Source organism: Rhinoderma darwinii, chromosome 13 (assembly GCF_050947455.1).
Source record: "Rhinoderma darwinii isolate aRhiDar2 chromosome 13, aRhiDar2.hap1, whole genome shotgun sequence".
Classification (NCBI taxonomy): Eukaryota; Metazoa; Chordata; class Amphibia; order Anura; family Rhinodermatidae; genus Rhinoderma; species Rhinoderma darwinii.
This window is the reverse complement of record NC_134699.1, coordinates 20,313,075-20,337,172: the sequence shown is the minus strand read 5'-3', so window position 1 is coordinate 20,337,172 and position 24,098 is coordinate 20,313,075. Positions and strand designations below refer to the sequence as shown.

Below are 24,098 nucleotides of genomic sequence, written 5' to 3'. Positions count from 1 at the left end.
CACCCATTGTTATAAATGGATGTCTATAGAGTCGTTGAGATCTTCTAGTGTCAAGTACCATGCAGGATATGGCTCTCAGTTTAAGCCAATGATGCAGGAAATGTTGGGCAGAGAACCCCCTCGATTTGTACAACTTGCCCCTATAAAGAAAGAGGTCCTCCTGGAACCACCAATGTTATATAACTGCTCTACATAATTGAAGGAGGAGCTCACCGGAACCAAATCTTATTATAAAGTAGTGTCAAGTGCCTCATTGACCTTCATATGAAAACCAGTAAGGGGTTTCTTCCATGGGATCGTCTTAATCTGGTAGACACCCTAAGTTTCTTTTATAGATATCTCATACAAGGGCATGTCAACCTAGTAGGAGAGTTTCCTTATTTGGCACCTACCACTCGGTTCAGCTGAGAGTCCATCCACCAAGGCTCTGGAGGATCACAAGCATACAATAAAAACGGGTAAAGCTAGCCAGAGACCATAGATGTTGAACGGCCGAAAAGGACTATTTGGACCACTTTCTGCCGACTGTCAGGGTTTGACAGTTAGTGATAGACACTAACCAAAGACAGATATCGGTGGAAAAGTTCATCTGCCATGGTGGATTTTTTTCATCCGTTGATGGATGTAGTCCTTGGATAGTTGTTCATGGCAAATGCTAGATCTGCATCCCATCAATAGAAACCCAAACCAGGCCACAGATCAAGGTGCAGAGATCAATGGAGTTGTCGTCCAAAAAGTCAACCTTCACAGATCGACCATGAACGACAAGTCCCAGATCACAACTGTATGGCCAGCTTGAGATTGGAGTTAGGGAAGATTGATGCAATGGAAATCTAAGCTTGATTTGGAGTTGGGTTCATGTTAAAGACACCTGATGCTCTATATAGGAACAAAGACAACCCCAACATCATGAGAATCTGGATTCTATAGAAAGTCGGATCAACTCTCGAAATGTTGGCCTCCACTGAGTGCCGTCATCCAGTGTGAATGATTTCTCCTCCACTAATAATGTCAATATGTTGGCCATTTGTCTTAAGTGTTTTGGAGTTGTTAGAGAGTCGAGGGTGGGGGTTCTGGTTGGGTGTGTGAGATTCCATTTGTGCTGCCCCTCGAAAAGTAAAGGTTAAAAATACAATCAAGAACGCTTATTTTATGCTTGACCCAAAAGTTATTTATTAAACAGCTGCGGCGAACAGATTATAAAAGCAAGCATCCAATTCATTCTCTACTTCCAGGTGTCAAACATCTATGAAGATCCGTAGATCCGGAGAAAACAGAAACGGATCCAGGCTTTGTAGCCCCCATATAAGCCATTCTCAGTGCGGAAAAAGAGGAGGGTCTTCTTGCGATGCAGCTGCCTAATGTCTACCAAAGACTTCATTTCATTTCCTCTCAATTTTAACTAGAAAGAGAAGAAACAAAAATTAGCGATACATCCTAAACAATTGTAGGGGGTGCAGGGGTACCAGACATACCCAGGCCCTGGTGCCTGAGGGGGCCCAAAGGTTCACTGCCACACAAAAATACATTTATTATAAATGGCACGGGGGTCCTGTTACAGATTTTACATTGGTGTCCAGTAGCTACGTTTGACCTCCCAACAGTTATGTAATGTCAGCTCTATTCAGCCAGGCATTATATGACACTGTTAGTGAGGAGGGGGCTCCCACCCTGTTCCATCAACCTTGATCTGGCGCCAATTTTTATTATTTTATGTTAGTTGGCAGCTAAGGCTGTGGATTTAGCAATGTTTTTGTCCTGTTGTAGAGAAAGTCCCTAGGAATTATTAAAACATTTCCTCCAATTATTCATTGCTTTGTCTACAGTAAATGTTTCTCATGGAAGTTTATTTTTTGTTAACAGAATCGGCCTTTAAAGTTTCATGTTTTTTTGGCTTAGCTCATTGTGCCTGTGAGATAAGGCACCACTGAAGTCATGGCATTTGTAGGCCAACTCTGTGTCGGACATCTCCAACCAGCACAACACCCCCCTTCTTCTGGATCACAGTTAACAGACCCCCTTTCTTATCTTCTGACATGAATAGTGTTGTATTTCTATAACTCTATGTGTTTAGAGGTTGTTTGTGATTAGAAAATAGGATTTTTTTTTCTCCAAAAATAGCGCCACTTTTGTTTATGGGCGGTCTCTGGTATTACAGCTCAACCTTATTCAAATGATTGCAATACCAGACACATCCTATATACAAGGGTGGTGCTTTTTCTGAAAACTCTACTTATAAAGATCTAGAATATAATATATGAGCATACTCACCATCTTTGGTTGTGCCCACAATGAGCCTGCGGAAGAGAATGATGACAATTAGGAGAAAGGTTTTATTTAAAAAAATATAACTGTATTTTATCGGTTAAATCCAAAGTTATGAGCATGGAGCTTTTTAGGTGCCTGGAAAAGAGGGATATCACTAGTTCATTTGTTTCAACCAATTTTTAGTCCTTATTAAAGTGAAGGCCCAATTAGACATTTTTGACATCTCAATGAGAAATGTCTGATCAATGATCTTCGGACCTTCAAACACATCCCTATTAAAAAAAAAATGGGATTGGGAAACAGATTCAAAGATCTTAAAGCCAATGGGGTCCTCAGAGGAGAACCAATGGTCCCTTTATTCTAGCAACTAGTAGGGGTCTCAGCTCACATGTGTCGACAGGTCGAATATGTCTTAAGGTGAAACCTCATTGTATCATCATTTTCTGGTTATAGATTTTCAGGACATGGCTAAGTATGTCGAAAATTGTTTATGATTTATAAGATATTCCTCATAGATGCTTACTCAGCCCATTCAATGTATTCCTTCCTATGTGTAGTTACCAGGTACATAAAATAAACTGCTCTAGATCTACAGCTATATAAAAATAGTATTATTACTCACTGCGCGTCATGTCCTTCCAAGAGCTGACGATAGGTGGCAATTTCCATTTCTAGACGTGTCTTGATGTCCATGAGCATTTTGTACTCATGGTTTTGTCGTTCCATGTCTGATCGGAGGTCACCGAGTTGGCCCTCCAAACTGCTGATTAACATCTGAATTTGAGACAACTGTGCGCCATATCGTGCTTCTGTTTCTGCGAGGGTACCTTCGAGGGATGCTTTCTATAAAATCCAGAACACGAAATTGCGAGGGATCAATTTTACCTCCTGTTAACATTCTAATTATGTTGCCCAAGAATTAATAAGCCTTACTGACCATACTGAGCTGAGACTGAAGTTCTATCTCAAGGCCTTGGACTGAGCGTCTTAGGTCTGTGATTTCTGTCCTGCTGGTATGGATCTGTTCTGTGTGCACAGAGACTTCCTTGTTCAATTCCTCAGACTAGAGCATAAAAAAAAGAAACCACGAGGATGGATTAGGACACTATTATAAATTAAGGGAGAGAAAAACCAACACTGAATATCTGAAATTTTTCTTACCTTTGTAAAGAACCAGGTTTCAGCATCCTTTCGGTTCTTCTCAGCCATAACCTCATACTGGTCTCTCATATCGGCCAAAATCTTGCTCAGATCTACACCTGGTGCCGAGTCTACTTCTACACTGACTTGTCCACCAACTTGTCCACGCATAGCATTCATTTCCTAGAGGAGACAGTAAAATATCACATTAAACATGACCTCACACTCTCAAAACAACCCAGTAACCTCTTGGAATATCTTTGTTGATTCGCTTTATGGTATGGCCTTCCTTACCGGCCATAAGTAAGCTTATATAATGTCTTACCTCCTCATGGTTCTTCCTCAAATAGGCCAATTCTTCCTTCAAGTTCTCAATCTGGAGCTCCAGATCAGTTCTTGCCAAGGTCAATTCATCCAACACTCTACGTAGTCCATTGATATCAGCCTCCACACTCTGTCGAAGGGCAAGTTCATTCTCAAACCTAAGAGTACAAGTGAAATTTGATTAGTTACCTCAGCTCCTACTATCAGTTATCTTTAGCCTTTGGGCAAATATGACGCAACCTCAAGGTGGTTATGCACAGGCAGATATTGTATGTGTTTAATCACTTTAATGAGTGGCGATCATACAAGAGCTCATTCACCCGATCATTGGTCTGTGTAAAAGAGCCTTAAAACATAAACTGCAATATAAATTTAATAAAAGCTCAAGCTGATGTATAAAGGTAACCATATATAAGTGAGAGAATGGGTCAATGACCTAATTACATTTTTGCTTACATTTTAGTTTATTGTTTACCAATTTGACATCAGGACCTTTACTTCATGCTTTTTGACTCCTTGCCTTATCAGAGTTGTCAACTTTGGACAGTTTTTCGTTTTTTCTGCTAATCACAGGGTGTCCCGCTGCCAGGCCCCCCCCCCCCCCCCAGCAATCAGCTCAAATATAATAGAAAGTGTTTGATTTCTATACAGCACTACCACAGGCAAAATGAAGTATTACACAATTCCCATTAAGCACAGACATACCAGGTCGTCCATAAAGAGAGACCCTCTGTAGCCACTCTCCACTCTGGTTAATTGATAAACTCCCTTCTATTAACTCAGAATTCCCTTATAAATGTGACTTCTGAACTAGACAACGCCTTTGAGCTATACATGTTAGATATCTGTCAGCCAAACGATCAGCCTCAATGGCCCACATTCACCACCCACTACTGTCTGTGCGGAGGATTGAATTTGAACCCTTTTAATGAGATCAGAAATCATTTGAATAAAGATAATGAAAAATGACTGGTATGTATTTACATTTAGTGCCTATATTTACGTAAAAATGCCCTTATTTTACAACTAGGTGCGGCTATCACTCAAATGGGTTAATCCACCAGCTCAGCAGGATGTCGGCCAAAGTCCCAGAGACACACAATAGGCGCTAGCTGGGTAGCCAGCCAGAACACACAGTATTGTGTGCGGAAACAGTACAGACTGTGTTCTGTCATCTAATACTGCTATAGGACCCAGGTATAACCTGGACGTGTACCAGCAGGGTCGTGTTGACAATAGGATATTCTGTACCCAGTGCTTTTTAAAATATTCAGAAAAGAAATGTATGGCAATAAAACGGGAGACGTGGGCGTTTCAGGTTCACCTAATGTGAAGGTTATGTGTGTTATGAGGCTATTGTGTCCTGTTGCCGTGTGACCGCTTACTCATTAACTTCCTTCAATCTGTATTATTTCAGCATGGACAATGGAAAATAAAAGCAATATTCTCTGTGTTTCTGGAGCAGATGTAGAAAGTTCCTGAGGAAACGGGACACACCCTATACTGTCCTGTTCACGAGATGTCCTGAGCTTCTTGTGGTTCTGGTTCGGCGTTGACGCCGCAATCAATATTGATTTCAATCAAATTCATTAAAAAGACTACAAAAATGTAGCTAGGCTTTCCTTCACCCGGGGAAAAGATTTATCGGTAGTTTGCTGCCCTAGTCCTGTATCTAAATACGCTAGCCAAGGTAGAGTGGCTTGCTGGTGCCCCGCCCTGGCACCAAGCACATGTGGAACATGACCCACTTGCCTTGTCTGTTACACTTCTGTAGACTGTCATAATCATTGGTCTACAAGTTGTGTGTTTTATGGTTGTATCATTAGAGGTACAACCCTGAGATTTCACAACCACACACCAAAGGAGAAAATGTGCCTTTAACTAAAGAGGTTGTCCAAGATTCGAAAAAAGAGTCTGATTTATTTCCAGACGCAGCGCCACTTGTCTATTGGCTGTGTCTGATATTGCAGCTCATTCCCATTCACTAAATGTCCTTATGATATATACCATTCTAAGGGCTTGTCCACACGTAACGGAATTGCTGCGTATTTTCCATCCGGAAATTGCACACAGTGTGTCATCCAGACACTGCAGAAAACCCCAGTCCAGAAATTCAGCTTTGGTATATAATTTTAGTTCCATAGCATGTCAATTATTGTTGTGGAAAGTGGACTGATTTCCTGTGTTTTTCTGATGTACTGCGTAATTTGCGGCAGAATTTTTTACAGGGGCTGGAAATTACATCACAGGAAGAAGAAATATCACCATCACACAGCGCTGGAAAAAAAACGCACCAAAAAAACGCCTCAAAAATCTGCACTATTTTCTGTAGTAAAAAACGCATCAAATAGTGCGGATTTTCCGCTAGGAAATTTTCCGCAACAAATCCGTTACGTGTGGACAAGCCCTAAGGGATAATATTGAATACTTTAGAATTAGCCGCTAGAGACCCATCCAGATCCCCTTAGACCACCAGGAACACTTCACTCCATGTCCCTGTTTAGACAAGCAACACTCATTCCATTGGCTGAATATATGGACTGTCTTGAGAAAATATGGACTATTGGGAGCAAGAATAACATTTCCTAAAATACACCATAATAAGACATTAGAAAAATAATCTACATGGATTCTATTTTCATAATTTTGGAGACATTGTAGTCTTTGCTTTTACAATCCCAAGAGACAGAAAGGAATTTTTGTACTAGCGGCCTATTAATAACTGAGGTTACCGTAAATGGGCAAATGTCTACTGCTGTTAACTCGTCGTAATTCTTTTCCATTTTATATATGGTAGACCAGTGTTTTTCAATGTTCTTAGGACGAGTACCCCTATTAACTTCAAAGCTTCCAACACATGGCCCCCTGGGTTAGGGTCGCATCTCGTTTTGTGCTCACGTTTATGGTATATGACGACGTATACATTTTTTAAAGTTACAAAAACATATGCATTTGTAACATACGCTTACGTTTTTTGTAGAATATGTCGTATACGTTTTTAAACAAACGTTTGTGTCCGTTCTTACTTCTAAAAACGTATACGTTTTTTTTGTTCTTGAACTAAAGCAAACTTTGTAAAGACAAGATTTCCCATATATGGTGACGAAAACTTATATATTTTACGTATGTAAACGTAGGGTTTAAGATTGCATACATCGTCCATAAGTCGTCCATTGACTTCAATACAAGTAAAAACGTATACGTGTGGTATACACTTTGAAAAAGTACTGAACAGCGTAGTGGAATTGCTTTTCAGGACATGGACAAAGAAAGGATAGAACGTAAGCACACAAAACGTGAGCAGAATCTACACTATTAGGGCATCCGTCGTGACCATAGAAATCAATATATACGCTGTGGTACACGTTTGCACACTGTTTTTCATGTCAAAACGTGCACATCAGGCGTAGAGTAAAAACGAGATGTGAACTTAGCCTTACATGTAGCACAGGTTGAGGACCTGGTCCATAGTAGACCTGGTAAATAATGAATTCTTAATATAGACCTTAATTGTCATCATGATTCAGCCATAGACCAGGGAAATACATAGAGGTGGGGCTCACTGCAAAATAAAAATGTCTCTCTATGATTTTGGGTACCAGTCCTCATTGGTCAGGAGGACCGGGAACTCACTATGGATACACCCTTCCCTTCTTTTGTAGGTGTGAAGGGAAGCACGAGCATCGGGCCAGTTGTGCTACCCGTGTAGTGAAGAACTCCTCTAGAGGTTCATAACACCAATGGAGAAGGTGTCAACTTTGTGCCCCCACATTAATGTTCGTGAACAAGGTAGTGGCACTAGTCTGAGGGCCATGGCCCCAATCTAACCCTATAGATTATGTGAAACCCTTGCTAATAAATATTTAATAAAGTTCACCACTCACTTGGTTCTGAAATCATCTGCTGCCAGCCTGGCATTGTCCACTTGTAGGACAATCCTGGAGTTGTCAATAGTAGCAGCTAGGATCTGAAAGACAGGACGGATTAGGTTTTTACGTCTTTTAGTAACATCAATTAATTTTCACTCTGACAGCAAACCTCACCTCACCCTTCTTAAGTCTAGATGATCAGCAAAGCAACACTTGTAATAGGACAGAACATAATGAGCTACATAATAATCGTAGTGCTCCAGGGCTATGCCACACCCAAGGGATACAGAGGACGGCGATAAGAAGAAGCACGCCTGCACCTGCTACCTAGTTGTCTTGGGTTTTCATTTGTCAGAAGGATCCTTGAAGAGACAAACTATAGCAAATTTTCATTGCCTCATTCGGCAAGATTTAAAGAAGAATATCCATTTTTAAGTAACCCAAAAGGGAATTCGTAGTTAGCAAAGAGGGTTCCTTGTTAAGGACCCTCTTCTATTTGACAAAGGGAATAGAGGCTACAAAGCTCTGGAGGACCCAGCATGTCCATGCATTACATAAATGATTGATTTTAATGGGAACTGTGTAATACTTAATTTCCCCTGTAGTTGTGCTGTAGAGAAATAGCTGCAAGATTCTCCCGTAGATCACAACTGAGCAGTGGGTCTAAGCAGTGGGACACCCTGAAATTAGTTTATCATATGGGGACCTTTCTAACAAAGAGGATTTTCAAAAGTGGACAACCCTTTTTACGGAAGTATGGAGGACCAATGGTTGCACTCCACATGAATTATTTTATCTGGATGACCCCAGTTTTCCTATAAAAGCTGGACACAGATATTAAATACAGAAAAAAATCTTCATAATCGAATTAATTACTTTCAATTCATGTTATTATAATCCATAATTAATAATAATTACATCTCATTACTTATGTTACATTAATATGATAGCAGCTTAAGAAGATTATCATACATGTAACTGATGTTTTTTCACTGAAATAAACCGGTCTGGCCAGTTTTACTGTCTCTCTCCTAACCTCGCTGACGGAGCAAGTAACCAATTCTTATATAAACAAGGATATCACTATAGCCGCCAGCTGTCAGAGCATGCTGGGAGTTGTTGTTTCACAACATCTGAAGAGCCAACAGTTTAAGACCCACGATAGAATTTTACATTGGAAAATAAATTATTTTGTTATAGGAAAGATAAAGTGTAGTAGACGTGTAGCTGGGGGTCACGGGAAGGGGAGAATAAGAAAATGATATTAAAGTTGAGGGTAATAAACGCTAATGAAAAGCTAGAACTGTAACATATGTTTGGGTTGGCATCAACGCCAGCTTACCTTGTCTCTCAGGTCCTCAATAGCCTTGAAGTAGTGAGCGTAGTCACGGGTTGGGCTGGGTCCTTGCTTTTCATACCACTCCCGGATCTTCAACTCTAAGTCTGTGTTGGCAGTCTCCAAAGTGCGCACCTTGTCCAGGTAGGTGGCCAGGCGGTCATTCAGGTTTTGCATGGTCTCCTTCTCATTGCCTGACAACAGGCCATCCCCTGAGGAACTGACACTGAACCCACCGCCATAGCCACCACCAGATCCAAAGCCACTGCTGTAACCACTGCCACCTCCTAGACCACCACCATATCCAGAAGAGACAAAGCGTGCAGATGACACTGAGACACCCTGGCCTCCATACCCACCATGGACACTTGGGGCTTTGAAGGAGACTCTCCCAGCTCCACTACCGATGCCACTTCTGTAGGAAGAAGAAGTCTGGCGAATGCTGCTGTATGACATGGTTATGGTGTAACTGGCTGGTGCAGGCTTAGAGATGCAGATCACAGGAGTGTAACTGTTTTCTGTCCTGGAGACTCCTTTTATTCCCTCACGAGCTGGGTGGTGCCAGAAAGCCCTTTGGAATTTTACCGGTTCCTTCTTTACATGCCAAGTAACAGCAGAAATTTCTCATTGGTCTGCTGGAATGATCACTTTTCTTTATCTGCCCTCGAAATTACTTTTGACACTAAGCAAACAGACAACATTTTTCTCCTAAAAGTTCAGACAAAAGAGTTGATTCAGACCCAGGTGGGGATGGAGGGAGGGGGTGAGGCTGTAGGATCTGAGCAAATATCTCAGTGATTATGTATAGTGCAGATTTCACTTTCCACTTTAACCCTTTTATCCCCAGATTGCAATACAATGTGAACTTTACATGGTAAAGTAAGGTAACTACAGGATAGCACGATATAAAGACACGGGGACAAAAAAAAGTGTCTAATATAATAAAAATAAAAAAGTAATTATAATATAATAAAGACTACACTTGAAATGCCTGTTCCCAAAATCTGTAACAGAACTCCCCCCCCCCCCCCCCCACTAGCAGGTGCCATTTATAATACTGGTGTCTTCTCATGTAGCAGAGGGGTCTCTGAGCCCCCACAGGCAACAGTGGCCAAGTGTGGTGACTATCTATACACCCCCTATAGCTATCTGGGACACAGGTATCAGAGCTCACTCTTGTAGCAAGCTGTGAACCTGTATCACTTAATATTTTTATTCACTAACTGCAAGCAGAGATATTGAAAATGGTAAGAGATTGAAAAACAAGTAGAATAGAAAGTTGCAGGAATTTAAAGGGTAGCTAAACTTTCAAAAAACTTCTGACATGTCATAGGGAGATGTCAGAATTTTTGATCGATGGGGTCTGAGCACTGAGACCACCACCGATCGCTAAAACGAAGCGGCATAAGCGGTTAGGGGTATCGCTGAGCCGATAAGTTTCTGATCGTTTTTTCTCGGAAAGCCGAGCAATTGGTGCGCGGACTGAAAGACTTTCTATTGGGTCCGTACACTGATTCCTCTGCTTTCTAAGAAAAGTGGATCAGAAACTAAGTGGCTCACTCGAGCGCTTCTGCAGCTTCGTTTTAGCGATTGGTGAGGGTCTCAGTGCTCGGACCCCCACCGATCAAAACTTCTGACATGTCACTATGACATGTCAGAAGTTTTTTGATAGTTTAGTTGCCATTTCAATTATACAATGACTAAAGAGCATCTCTCACATGACAGTGCTCTATATTTTAAGGTATCTATACCCTAATAGAGGGGAGTCAGTGGGTACACCAGCACCCACTAAATGCCTCTCTCCATCAGGAGTAGCATATGTATATATGTGTGTGTATTGATAGATTATTGACCATGGGTTGTGTCTGGTATTGCAGATCAGTACCAGTCACGTGTTTTCCAATCTCTTACCTTTGAACTGTAACAATAAGAAGGTGTATCCCACTCCATTGTTTCCATTGTTCTACATTGTTTCTGTATATACATAGGCAGCTGACAGGATAAAAATTCTTATAGCAAATATCAATCCCATTCTTGCAGAGAAGCCGATAAGACGATAGTGTATCTTATCATGATCCAAGTGCACTTTTAATTACCTTTACTACAGATACTAAAGGCCCTTTTGATCTCATGAATCAATCCAACGCTCATACCCGATCATTGCCCTGTGTAAACAGGGCAAAGATCAGCCGATAAACGAGTAAATGATCGTTCATCGGCGGATCGCATGTTTTTTGCGGTTAAAAAACAGTCGCTAGTCGGCATCACATCTCTCTTTGTAAACAGGGAGATGTGCTGCCGACATGATGGAAATGAATAGGGACGACCGATCGAAGTAACGATCGTTCGTTCCCAAACATAACCGATCACTGTTCCGCTTGAAGGGAGCAAACGAGTGCCGATCGACAAGCTATATTGTGGATCAGTGCTTGTTGTATGTAGTAAACATGGGACATATGAAGAAATCTACCTGTATTAAATCACCTTTATTAATCTTTATGACATACTGGGTCTGGAAGGCTTAAAAAGTGTAAAGCTGTCCATAAAAATTTGTATAAAGTTGTCCAAACATGCCAATTTTGTCTGGGTGGGCCAATGATCTAATGTATATTTGGGTTTCCGGAATGTCCCCTCGAGATGTTAGGGTTAAAGGGCATTTCCAATCCTTTGTTTCTATAGGAGATAAGCCGCTTCGAGCAGGGTCTAATTAGGGACAATTGTACAAGAAATAAAATTTGTCTATTCCTATTATTGGGGGGTTTCTCTTCTAGCCCTATACTGCAATTGCAGGGGAAAAGATCAATGTCAGAGGAAATCATTTCACCCGTTTTCTTGGATACAATCATTTTGCACATTTCCAGATAGCAATTATTGCAATGATTAGTCATTCTTTATAAGATTTATCGAAAAAATCTCTGCGTGAGAAGTACCTGAGGGTTTCTTCAATGTTTTTTTTTCTCATAGAAGTGGGTACATGTGCTTTCCTAAGTGTCAGACCCATTCAACACCCGTGTATGAGCTACATGACTGGAGTAATACATGTATCTAAAATAGGTGCTATGTTGAATTTGACTCATGGAAACTTCATTCAACTCAAGGTCCAAGGGCGGGGACTTTACCATTCTGAATAGATTTTTTTAAGCGCAATTTCCCTTTAAATGGGGTTTTCCATCAGGGACATTTATGGCATATCCACAGGAAATGCCATAAATGTCAGATAGATGCGTGTCCCACCTCTGCGACCCGCACCTATCTCTAGAATGGGGCCCCCTAAACCCCCCTCTACCTTTCCGTATTCCCGCCGCAACCTGTGATTTCCGACCATGTAAGAAGAAAACAGTGTAACTCGCTAAGCTTCGCTGTTTCCGTAACTCACATAGTAGCGAATGGCAGTTATGGAAGCAGCGTAGCATGCGAGTTACACTGTTTTCTTCTAACATGGTCGGAAATCGCAACAGCAGCGGGAACACAGAAAGGTAGAGCGGGGCTTTGGGGGCCCCGTTCTAGAGATAGGTGCGGATCGCAGAGGTGGGACCCACATCTATCTGACATTTATGGCATATCCTGTGGATATGCCATAAATGTCCTTGATGGGAAAACCCATTTAAAAATTAACCCAGATAATATAAAAGCCAGACTAAAAAGCACATAGGGTAGTATGTAGAAAACGTGTATTGTACAATATGTACTCATTATTGGAGGGGGCATCTGATGCAAGAACTAGTCTGTGGAAAATGTAGACATAAGCTAATACAGCAATATCTATCACAAAAGTCAGGGAGTGGTATATCAGGGTTAGGAGAAGAAGATGGCAGCCAGGATTTACTGAGCAGCCAAGAGTGGGGCGTGAACCTATGAAATTATAATGTGACTATGAAAGCAGGAATAGGAGCTGCTAAAGGGCCCATGTCTAAGGGGGCTACCTTCTCTGGTAATGGACTGTTGGATGCAGGGGTGTAGCTGTAGGGCGGGCCAGAGGTAGCAGTCGCACCCAGGACCTGGTGCCTGAGGAGGCCCAAAGGCTCCTCTTTCACATAAGAAGACACCAATACTATAAAAGACACGTGATAGTTAGAGAAATCTGTTAAAGATTTTGCGTAGGAGGTCTGATATAGGTGTGTATTTGTTTAGGGATCTGGTCTGGAGTCTGTTTTAGTTTAGTGGCCAATGATATGTATCACCAAGCAAGGTGGCAAATCTTCCGTATCGAAGGTAAAGATTTCCTGTCAAAACCACCCCAGAGGAACCACATGCATGATTATAATCCCATGTGGATCCCTCCTAAGGGATCATTTACTTGCTCCCCAACAGGTTTAGATATCTCCTTCACAGCGGAAATGTCATTTAAACCAATAATCAGATTTTTTTTCTATAGCATTGAAGTTTATTCCGAAGCAAAGTTGGGTCTATGTGGAGGAAAAAGAGTCTAATGGTCTTTCTTATTCCAGAACTGCAAGGAACTGAATAGCCGGAGGAATAGTAATATCTTTATCTGTATCCCAGATGATGAAATTGTCATGTGAAATCTGTAGATCCATCAATTTGGTATCTAATGATATTCTTTACTTTTCGGATAGTCGATTAAAAGCCTGAAGAGAAACAACCATAAAGTTTAGCCTTGAGATGGCCTATTATTGCTTTTGGTAAATTCTTTTTGGAGAGTGAAGAACCAATGAGGGCTACACTCTGAAGCTCCTACATCAATGGTGGAGAAGTTGTTGAAATGTAGGTTGTTTTCTGTATTGTCATGTCAAATTCATGTGAAGTATGCTCTTCGAGCAGAGAAAGTCTCTTCAATGGTCCGTCTCATTGGTTACTGGCCATTACATTGAAATGTAATGAGCACTATATCAGAAAACGTCTATATTCTTCTTTCTGAGATAGAAAGTTGTGTCACTTCATAAATCCCATCCTCTCCTCAACCATTCACACCCGGACTCCTATCACACTAAAACGCAAACCAACACAATAATTACTGCAAGAGTTAAAGGACCCCTACACAAAAAGTCATGTCCCCTTTTGCATAGTCATCTAAGGGGTCTAGACCAGAAGTGGTGCACAAATATGTCAGGGGAATAGCTATAGAGGGTGCAGAGGCAGCAGTCGCACCCGGGCTCTGGTACCTGAGGGGGCCAAATACCACTCTGCCACAAGTATTATAAATAGTACATGGTAGGTGGCGGACTTTGTTACAGATTTTGCAATGGGCCCCCGGAGCCCATATTTACACCTCTGAAAGAGGTTATTGCAGTGATCCTCTAAATATATATTTTTATATATATATATATATATATATATATATATATATATATACACATGCATGCAGCACACAAGAAAAATAAAAAAACATCCCCAGATATATGTAGGCCCAGTCCCAGTTCTGGGTGTATGTGCAGAGTAGGTCCCCACCTATGGAGGTTGCCTTTTTTAAGTAGATTTAGCATGTAATGCATATTTATTTATATTTAGTGGTTTATGTTACATTAGTGTTCGCAGTGTGCTGTCGCCATTTTTTTGTGTGCTGTATATTTGCAGTCACAGGCGTTCTTGCACCTGCATGTACGTTTTGATTTATTTTGTTGGAATGTACCGTTCAAACTTTTGTGTTGTTTGTGTGATCTATATATATATATATAAAATCCAGACGTTCTGCTGATAGAGGTTATATTCAACACTATGCAGACATGTTTATATTTCATAGAGCAATAAGATATACAGACTCTTAAAGGGTCAGGACAGACCCTTTCTAAATACCCTATTAGGAGCGTAACCAGAGAACACTGCAGAGAGCAACTCCCACTCTAGTGGGCTGAATTCCACCATGTCTTACATGATCACCTATTCACTTGAATAGGCACCATGTAACCCTGCAGTGTTTTAGGAGCTGACCGCAAGGGGTTACAGAGGCTGGACCTTGTTCACCTTATTTCCAGGAAAGCCTAGTTCTAAGAAGGGGTTCTCCGAACTGGCAATTCTAAGTCTTCTGAATAAGACATATATTTATATTGATACTACATTCTATGGGCTACTGAAGGAAATATAAAATGCTACTCAAAGCAAAGTTTTCTATACTACATAATATTGAAGTACCCACAGAGAACCCTCTCTGACCGATTGTGGTTTTGTATTCTTCTACGAAGTTGATAGATGTCTGTGAATTCCTTACCCTCGGAGATGAGAGCCGTGGAGCTGAAATTATTAATTCTGCTTCCTGGAGTGAATCTGACACATAGGTGCGGGTTGAATATAGGCATGAGTTGCATGTGTCATGAATAGTCTTGGGCCTCATACCAGATTGTTCCATATCAGTTGGGCCACAAGCAGATTCTAATATCAGCATGGGCTTCCTAAGAAGGTGGAGATCTGAAGGACTTTCTCCTTGCAAGGTTGCACTGGGTAGATTTGTTGAGATTAGTGATGCTTCCCATTATCCTTTACCTGGAGACCGTGGGAGAAATGGGAATCTAAGGAGTGTGGGGTGTAATTTTTAGGGCTGTACTGGTAGAAATGCCAGCTTGGCACCCACTGAAACTCTACATAAACAGTATGGGCATCGTTGGATGGGGCAATGCCTCTGTTATGTCATGGCACGTGTAGATGGTAATGATGTCGCCTTCTGATGGTTTTTCTGCCATAGTGCAAGAGTCCATGTAGAGATGTGACTTGGTGGTAAGGTCAGATGCTAAGGGCAAAACTAGAATAAATAGAGTTTTAAGTGCTGGGGTTATTGGTTGCATAGCAGATTGATGTTATTGCTGGTCACAATTTGATTTTGAGAGCCATGGTGTTGAGGGTATGTTCACACGAGGGCGTCCGTCACGGCTGAAATTACGGGGATGTTTCAGCCTGAAAGCATCCCCGTAATTTCAGCCGTAACGGCATGTGCAGGCGCTTGAACGCCGCGTCCATTACGGACGTAATTGGCGCTGCTATTCATTGGAGTCAATGAATAACGGCTCCAATTACGGCCAAAGAAGTGACAGGTCACTTCTTTGACGCGGGTGTCTATTTACGCGCCGTCATTTGACAGCGGCGCGTAAATTACCCCTCGTGTGAAGACAAACGTCTGCCCATTGCTTTCAATGGGCAGATGTTTGTCAACGCTATTGAGGCGCTATTTTCGGACGTAAATCGGGGCAAAAACGCCCGAATTACGTCCGTAATTAGTGCGTGTAAACATACCCTAAATATGCCCTATGGCCGCCGCTGAGGTGGTGTCCTGGAGTTCAGGTGCCCTTGATGGTTTACCTGGTATAAATGGGGGTGGTATTTTAAGCTCTTCTGGTTTGCCCCATTTAATATCCTTGAAAAAAATGATGTCATCGTATGCAGCAGTCTTCCACTTTGTTCATCGGATATTCCTCAATGATGCCTTGAGCTAATGATGTTGAGTTAACAAATATTTTACCCTTGGAGCTGTGCAGTCGTGTTGTTAGGGGCTGTCACATCTGCGTCGGAGGCTCTGTTAGGGGCTTCCGTCACAGATTCCGTTGTTTTTGCCGGACAAAATAGTTCAGCTACTTTATTATGTCCGGCGCAATGACAGGCGCCATTGGTTTCTATCATGCAACGGATCCCGAGCTTTCGGTATTCTCGATGTTCTGCTCTTATGACATAGCAGAACAACGGAACCCGGGAACGCAGATGTGAACGAGCCCTTAATTTGGAAAATGACAACATCAAAAGAAAACTAGTCAGCGGCAACATTGTATTTATGCTCTGCAATTACTTCTGGGTGAATGTAACTAGGGGTCCCGGCATTCCCTTAAACTTCCTCTGTTTATAACCGCTAGTCCAAAATATGGAATTTTATGTGGCCAGCACTGCCAATGAGAATATTTGCTGGTTTAATATCTCGGTGGATGAAGCTCTTTGCATGGAGAAACTGAAGGCCTGATGTTATTTCTGCAGCATAGAGTGTGGCAGTGGCAATTGGTAGGCACCCTTGTTGCTTTAGATGGTAACGAAGATCTCACCAAGAGGCATCGTCCATTACTAAATACCATTGCTTCTTGGTCTGAAATGATAGGCAGCTATGGACTAAGACTGGTTTTACACGGACAGATATCGCCCGTGTTTACCACCTTTAAAACAAGCACCGATCAACAATACAGCTTGTTGACCGGCGCTCATTTGCTCCCTACAAACAGAGCAATGATTCCTTACTACGATCCCCATGCCTTTGCATCATGTCGGCAGCACATCTCCCTGTTTACACAAAGAAATGCGCTGTCGACGATCAGCCGATGAAGGAGCGTTTGCTCGTTCATCGGCTGATCTGTGCCCTGTTTACACAGGGGAACGAGTGTGTGTATGAACACTGCTTCACCCTTCATTGGTCCATTTAAAAGGACGTCCTGAAGTCAGTTGAAGGTTCCTATTTTCTAGATTTATCCTTTTCTAAAGGCCTTTTTACAATAGCCGACACTCGGCCGGTGCAGCGAGAGCCGATCAACGAGATATCGTAATCGGCGCTCGCTTGCTCCTGTCACACGGAGCTATGGATAGGGACGAGCGGTCGCTACTACGATAGCTCGACCCCATAAGTTATCGTGTCGGTAGGGTAGCGCGTCTCCCTGTTTACACACCAAGATGTGCTGCCGACAACGATAATATTTTACTTTTATAAAACGATATGAACAGCAAATAATCGAGCGTTTGCTCGTTCATCTGCTGATCGCTGCCCTTTTTACACAGGGCGATTATCGTCAATGAGTGTTATATGAATGCTTGTCTGCCCGATAATCGCCCAGTGTTAAACCCCCTTTGCTGAAGATCCTTTCATTACAATTTTTACTGCTAGAGCTTTCTCAGTGATGTTATCCTACACCTTTACCACCTTTCCATAGCTGCCCTGGCCTATGACATGCCCAAGTGTAATGGACATTGGGATTCCACTATCAGGGCGGCTCTGATAAGCATTGCTGGGTCCTGGTCTGGGCTCCTTATCTTCCTTTCACCCACACTTCCTAATCTTCTCAGGGCCATTCAAGTGTTTACTGATCTTTTTATCTTTTTTCGTCTTATTCTTCCTCATTGCCGTGCTCCATCTCAGGACATGGCTTCTCATTTAGCGGCTCTGATGATTCCTGTTTTCCTTTTTTTACCTCCTTTTGGTTTTAGGTCTTCATTATTTCTCTTGCATCACACTATAACTTACATTCACGTCTGATCATCGCAATCGCCACTGTAACAGTGAACGGCATTTTTGCCTGGATCAGAATCATATATAAAAAAAAGAACATGTTGATGCCAGTAGTCTTTGCTGGTAGACCAACATGGCCAATATGACAAGTTTGATGTCAACACATAAGGCCTCATTTATCAAAACTGTCTAACAGAAATAAAGGCCCTGTTTCCCATAGCAAACAATCAGAGTTCAGCTTACATTTCTTAAACTGCTCTGGAAAAATGAAAGCTGCTCTGGGATTTGCTGCTATGGGCAACAAGGCCAGGGCATGATTGTTCTTCCAGAAACCAGTATGGATATTAGCCTTTTTTCAACAGTTAACCTCATATCACTATATGATTTGTGTGTGAGATTTTGCTTCACCAGGAATTACGCCATAATATGTTCTCAGACCGTGCGCCTGTCCATCACCATCAATAGGACGAAACACTGTAGACCTCATTTATGAAAACTGTCTAACCTGAAAATTGGCCTTAGCAACCAATGACAGCACAGCTTTCATTACAACAGGCAAGTTTTAGAAATGAAAGCTGAGCTCTGATTGGTTGCTATGGACTGTTGGTTGTAAGGCCAGTTTTCAGTTAGTTTCTATAAATCTCCCTCATATTATTAATATTCTCCCAGTAATATAATGATGAATGCTGAACTACATGTATCTTCCTATACTACAGAAAGAGCGTATAACCGATACACCCGCTGAAAAGGAAAAATGCATTATGGGAATGGAAATTCATATTTGATATTCACTTACATGCTTCAAGTTAAATGCTGCGTTTTCAGACAACTAAAATAAAGCACACACAAAATGCAATAAAAACACCCTGCGAGAAGTTTAAAGGAACACCAGAGCAGCGCATGTCACAGAGAAATAAATTGTGTCATGCCCCGCCCCCTCAGGTTTTACACAAGGCATAAGGCCCCATGCACACGAGCGTATTTTTCATCCGTAAATATGGACCGTAATTATGGATCGTAATTACGGACCAATTAATTTCTATGGGCTACGGACACCTTTCCGTATTTTTGAGTATGGGTGTCCGTAAAATATAGAACATGTCCTATTCTTGTCCGTAATTATGGCACAGACTCCCCATAGAAGTCTATGGGAGCTTCCGTTATTACGGACGGCTACGGATGTGCACCCGCAGCTGTTCGTAATTATGGAAGCGTTGCTAAGCGATACCAGGTTTGGAGATGTTGCACATGATTTGTGGTTTTCTTCTTCTTTGGCGTGAACGAGAAAATTATCCTTGACTGGATTTATGTTATGGCAACGCCTCTCTCTACTATATACACCCCTTTCTATTTTCTATATACATTGTGGTGAAGAAGTGAATGTTGTATATGAGGAAATTACTTTTTTAGTTGCCCTAACAAAACATTTTACAGGACAAGTTCTCACGCTTTTGAAATAAAACAAAGTATTATATAGAGTGTTTATGTGAACTGACCAGGAAGGTTTATTGTACTGGACTATGTAACCAGATCCTAGGGGTTATCACATGAAGGGGAGGACGCATGACCTTTTTTTGCAACTTCAGAGGTTGGAAAACTGTTTATCCAAACTAATGAGCCATACTGAGAAGAATAGAGCGACATCGCACTATTTAATAGGTTTAACACTTCAATAAGGGTGGTCCTTGAATTCTCTAAAGAATCCATAGCCTTTCTGTGTTAACCTTCTCACTGCTGGAGAGCAGTGTGTGTGCTTGGGGTTGCCACCCTGCCAGTATACCACCGGTGCCGGTAAAAGTGCAGACGATCTACAGATGGCATTGTGTAGGGCACTGTCTATAGATGGCACTGTGTGGAGAACCATGTACAGATGGCACTGTGTGGAGCACTATCTACATATGGCACTGTGTGGAGAACTATGTTCAGATGGCACTATGTGTAGCACTATCTACATATGGCACTGTGTGTGGCACTATATACATGGGGCACTGTGTGGGCCACTATCTACAGATGGCACTATGATAGGCACTATCTACAGATGTCACTGTGTGTGGCACTGTCTACAAGGAGCACTGTGTGTGGCACTGTCTACAAGGAGCACTGTGTGTGGCACTGTCTACAGGGGGCACTGTGTGTGGCACTGTCTACAGGGTGCACTGTGTGTGGCAGGGTCTACAGAGTGCACCATGTGTGGCACTGTCTACAAAGGGCATTGTGTATGTCACTTTCTACAGGGTGTACTATTATTTGTATGAGGCACAGCCTTTAGCATTATTTTCATAGGGCACAGCATGTGGTGCTATTTTTCTGAGGCACTGTGTATGTGTGAGACGATTGTATTCAGGGGCACAGTGCGTGTGTGAGATGGGGGTTTGGCCGACAGTCATCTAATGTGTATGGCCGCCTTTAACAAAAAGGAATTTAATCTCCACGTATAACGCCACGCCCCCAAACCCTACACCCACTTTTCCACAAACTAGCTGGTATTTTTGGGTGGGAAAAGTGGCAGTCCTATGTGTGCTGGGGATTTTTCAACCCAGAATTCGGTAGGTGATGGCAGCAATTTGTGTATCTGGGTAGAAGATGACTGCAAGATTAATTGAGGGGAAATTGATTAACCCCTTGCGGTCGCACCCAGTGCTGTGAAGATGTGTACATGACAACTATCTTGGCAGTATATGGCAGTATGATCATATTCTACAAGCTGAAATTATGATAACTTCTACAAATGAAAAGCGGAGGGCCCTACTTTGCTTGTTGCTCAGGGCACCATTTTCCATAAAACCGGCCCTCAGGAGGTGGTCTGCTACGCCTCTGGGGACATTGCATTGTGCGCTGTATTACAATATGAAGCAGAGGACTCGTGTTTGACAGAATGCACTGGAACCCTATATGGGAATGATCTTCTCTGTGGAATAGGGCCAAATATTATTTGTCTATGGTCATGGTTCCCAGTAATCTCAGACTGTTCCACTGAACACAGAATGAATAAATGAACGCTATATTCATCTTTGACTATATTAAACAGGAACAAATTCTGAATTTCTGTAGTCGTCCACTGACAACATATAGATTTGTTTTGTATTTTTTGATCTTTTTCAGAGTGATGGGCTCTATGACAAGCACCTCGCTCTCATCAAGTAGTTAGAGTGTAAGGGCCCCATATACTGTTCCTGGGCTACCTATGGGGGCACCCAATCATAGACACATAGGGGCAGATTTACTAAGACTATCATTTCTTAGCTTTCTGCTCCGCTGGAGTAAGATGCAACAGATTTATTAGGAGGTCCATGCCTTTTAATAAATTTGTCGCATCTTTACGCTGGCCGTGCGCCACAAATGTGGCGTAACGACCGCTGCCGTATGCTAACCATTTCCCCTCCCCTCGGACATAAAATAAGAAAAAAATATTCTCACCTCAACGCTCCTCTTTGCTTCTTCCCTCTGGGTCCTATCAGCATCGTGCGTCACATACAACGCCCCGGCGCTGCCCGGTGTCAGTACGTTGTATGAGCCGTGGCATGCTGAAAATGTAGACTTTTGCTTCTTTTTGCACTATAGAAAACTGGGGTAGAAAGGTTAATAAATTGCCCCCATAGATTACAGAGGGGGCCTGGCCGTATTTAATAATGAGACTTTATTGATAGGTGACCTACAGTATATTATATTAAATAATGTAAATAAAACACAATCATTGTGTCGTGAAGAGATGATTTTGTATATACTTGGTTAAATTCTTCACTATTATCAAGATCTATGCTTGCTGTCAGTGGATGTAAACATCCGTGTTTACGGAAAATCTGCCTTAACCTAATACAGAGAGTGTGCTACGATAGTTTCTAGTTCAAACAATCCTATATGAGCTAAATGCATAAGCAGCATACTGTGCATCTTTATCTTGTCCTGATAGTTGGTTACAATGTATCGGTTTAGGTGAAATATATCAGTCTGGGGTCTCACAGAGGATGGTCTAGACTAGATAGAACTGTAGCAAACTGTCAGTTGTGATACATATTAGGTCTGTACAGGTTTTCAACATCTGTGTGTAAACAAGAATGTTCCTATTCACTGACAGCATGCAGAGATCTTGAAAATGGTGAGGAATTGAAGTACAAAGTATGTTAAAAAGTTGCAGAACCTTTCATTATAAAGGGATTAAGCTTCATGTACATAAAACTGGAAAATATGACGGTTCACAGTTGTGTGCCAGCCAGCCTGAGTCTCCCGATAAAGAAGCTGTTCCCTTTTATGGTTTCCCAAGATGTTAGGAAAAGTCCAAAGGTTTATTTTCGATCAGCAAGTCCCAAGGGATTCTGCTAAGCCGCCTGCAATCATGTAACTGGGATTTCCTAACTTACAGTGATAAACTGAAAATGTATTAGGGCTTGTCTACCACTTAACGGAATTGCTGCAGAAAATTTCTGCAGCAATTCCGTTGAAAGTAGCAGACATTCCGCTGCGGAAAAAACGGTTTTGATTGCAGTAAATTTGATACGTTTTTCTCAATGTTGGGGGATGGTGACATCTCCTCTGAAAAACGCAGCAATTCAGTCTATTTCCGCAGCAGGAATTGACATGCTGCAGTCCAAAAAATACGCACCGCAGGTCAATTTCCGATCAGAATATTTTACGCAGCGCGTGGATGACATTTGTTAAATCTCACCCACTTTGCTGCTACTGCATTCTGCTGTAGTTTTTCCGTCCGCAATTCCGGATGGAAAAAACGAAGCAATTCCGTTATGTGTGGACGAGCCCATACTGTACAACTGGTATATTGTGTAGCACAGAGTAAATGTACACCATAGTAAAGGAGTCCTCTAAGGGCGAAAAGGGTTTTCCGGAGAGAGAAAATATCTAATCGGTGGGGGTCCGTCTCTTGGCACCCCCGCTGATCAGCTATTTTGATTGGGCCGCGGCGCTCGGGCAAGAGCTGCTTTTCTTTCATTACATTTACTGCTCAAATACCAACACACTTGTAGTGTGTCTTTTACAGATGTAATTGGAGCTGTTCTTCATTGGAGTCAATGAAAAACGGCTCCAATTACGTCCCAAGAAGTGTCCTGCACTTCTGTGACGCGGGCGTAATTTTTTGACAGCGACGCGTAAAATTACAGCTCGTCTGCACAAAACATCGTAAAACCCATTGCAAGCAATGGGCAGATTTCCTGACGTATTGGAGCCGTCTTTTCAGGCGTAATTCGAGGCGTAAACCGCCTCCATTAAGTCTGAAAATAGGTCGTGTACACATACACTAATTGTCCAATGATATAATTTAAAAATGAAGTCCCTGAGCTAGGGGCTTGCTAAAAAACGTGCCACATAGCCCTTGGAATGTGGTCCTCATCAGCCAAGAGCACCACCAGTAGAAGGCCATGATTATGTGTTCTTCATAACCTCCTCTCTCAAATTTCTCTATCACCTGGATATGACCTGCCCACTAGAAGATCCTCTGAAGGACCCAAAATCTGACACAATAATAGGACCCAAAGGTCCAGCAGTAGACAACCCCATTTGGAGCCAATCGCTAGGGTCTATTTCTTAGGCTGGATTCACACATCGCGTATTTGTTTTTTCCGGATTTGTGGCAAATTTTTGAGCCACAGCCAGAAGTGGATCCAGGAGGAAGGAGATATATAAGTTCTATATAATATATATTTCTATGTACACAGCTCTCTTCATATACAACCCATGCACAAGCTGCCTGCACAGACATCTATGTATGTATGTAGGTCCATACAGCTTACCTCGCAACCGTCCCAGATCCAGCATTCCAGGTGCTGACCCGCTGTCCCGGCTGGCCAGAGGCATGTCCTGTTTTCAACTGCATCCTCAGGACGCAGATACAGTTGAAACCAATGGTGGAGAAGTGAGCCGTCAGCTCCCTGCTCCATCATTCACATGCCGAGGCCATGAGAGTCTCGGCACAGACCGGCGTGATCCAGTGACGTAATCGCAGGCATCATACAGTCAGATAATATAATCTCTTTCTTGATTCCTGATTCCTTCCTATGCGAGT

The 24,098-nt window shown here is 42.2% G+C and overlaps 1 protein-coding gene across 1 annotated transcript; it reads right to left on the bottom strand.

Moving 5' to 3' along the window:
• Positions 1 to 1,145: 1,145 nt before the first annotated feature.
• On the bottom strand, positions 1,146 to 9,470 carry LOC142665652 (keratin, type I cytoskeletal 19-like). The gene is made up of 8 exons (XM_075845375.1): positions 8,944 to 9,470; positions 7,617 to 7,699; positions 3,734 to 3,890; positions 3,430 to 3,591; positions 3,206 to 3,331; positions 2,891 to 3,111; positions 2,272 to 2,297; positions 1,146 to 1,402 (listed from the first exon to the last, which is right to left on the bottom strand). Exons 1-8 carry the CDS (start codon positions 9,391 to 9,393, stop codon positions 1,383 to 1,385), a joined length of 1,245 nt encoding a protein of 414 aa, XP_075701490.1. The 5' UTR covers positions 9,394 to 9,470; the 3' UTR covers positions 1,146 to 1,382.
• Positions 9,471 to 24,098: the final 14,628 nt, after the last annotated feature.

Coding starts and splice junctions, on each gene's coding strand:
- LOC142665652 (XM_075845375.1), bottom strand. CDS start 9,393: ATGTCATACAGCAGCATTCGCCAGACTTCTTCTTCCTACAGAAGTGGC. Junction 3,891..7,616: donor GCAGATGATTTCAGAACCAA/GTGAGTGGTGAA, acceptor TTGTACTCTTAG/GTTTGAGAATGAACTTGCCC. Junction 3,332..3,429: donor AAACCTGGTTCTTTACAAAG/GTAAGAAAAATT, acceptor TTTATGCTCTAG/TCTGAGGAATTGAACAAGGA.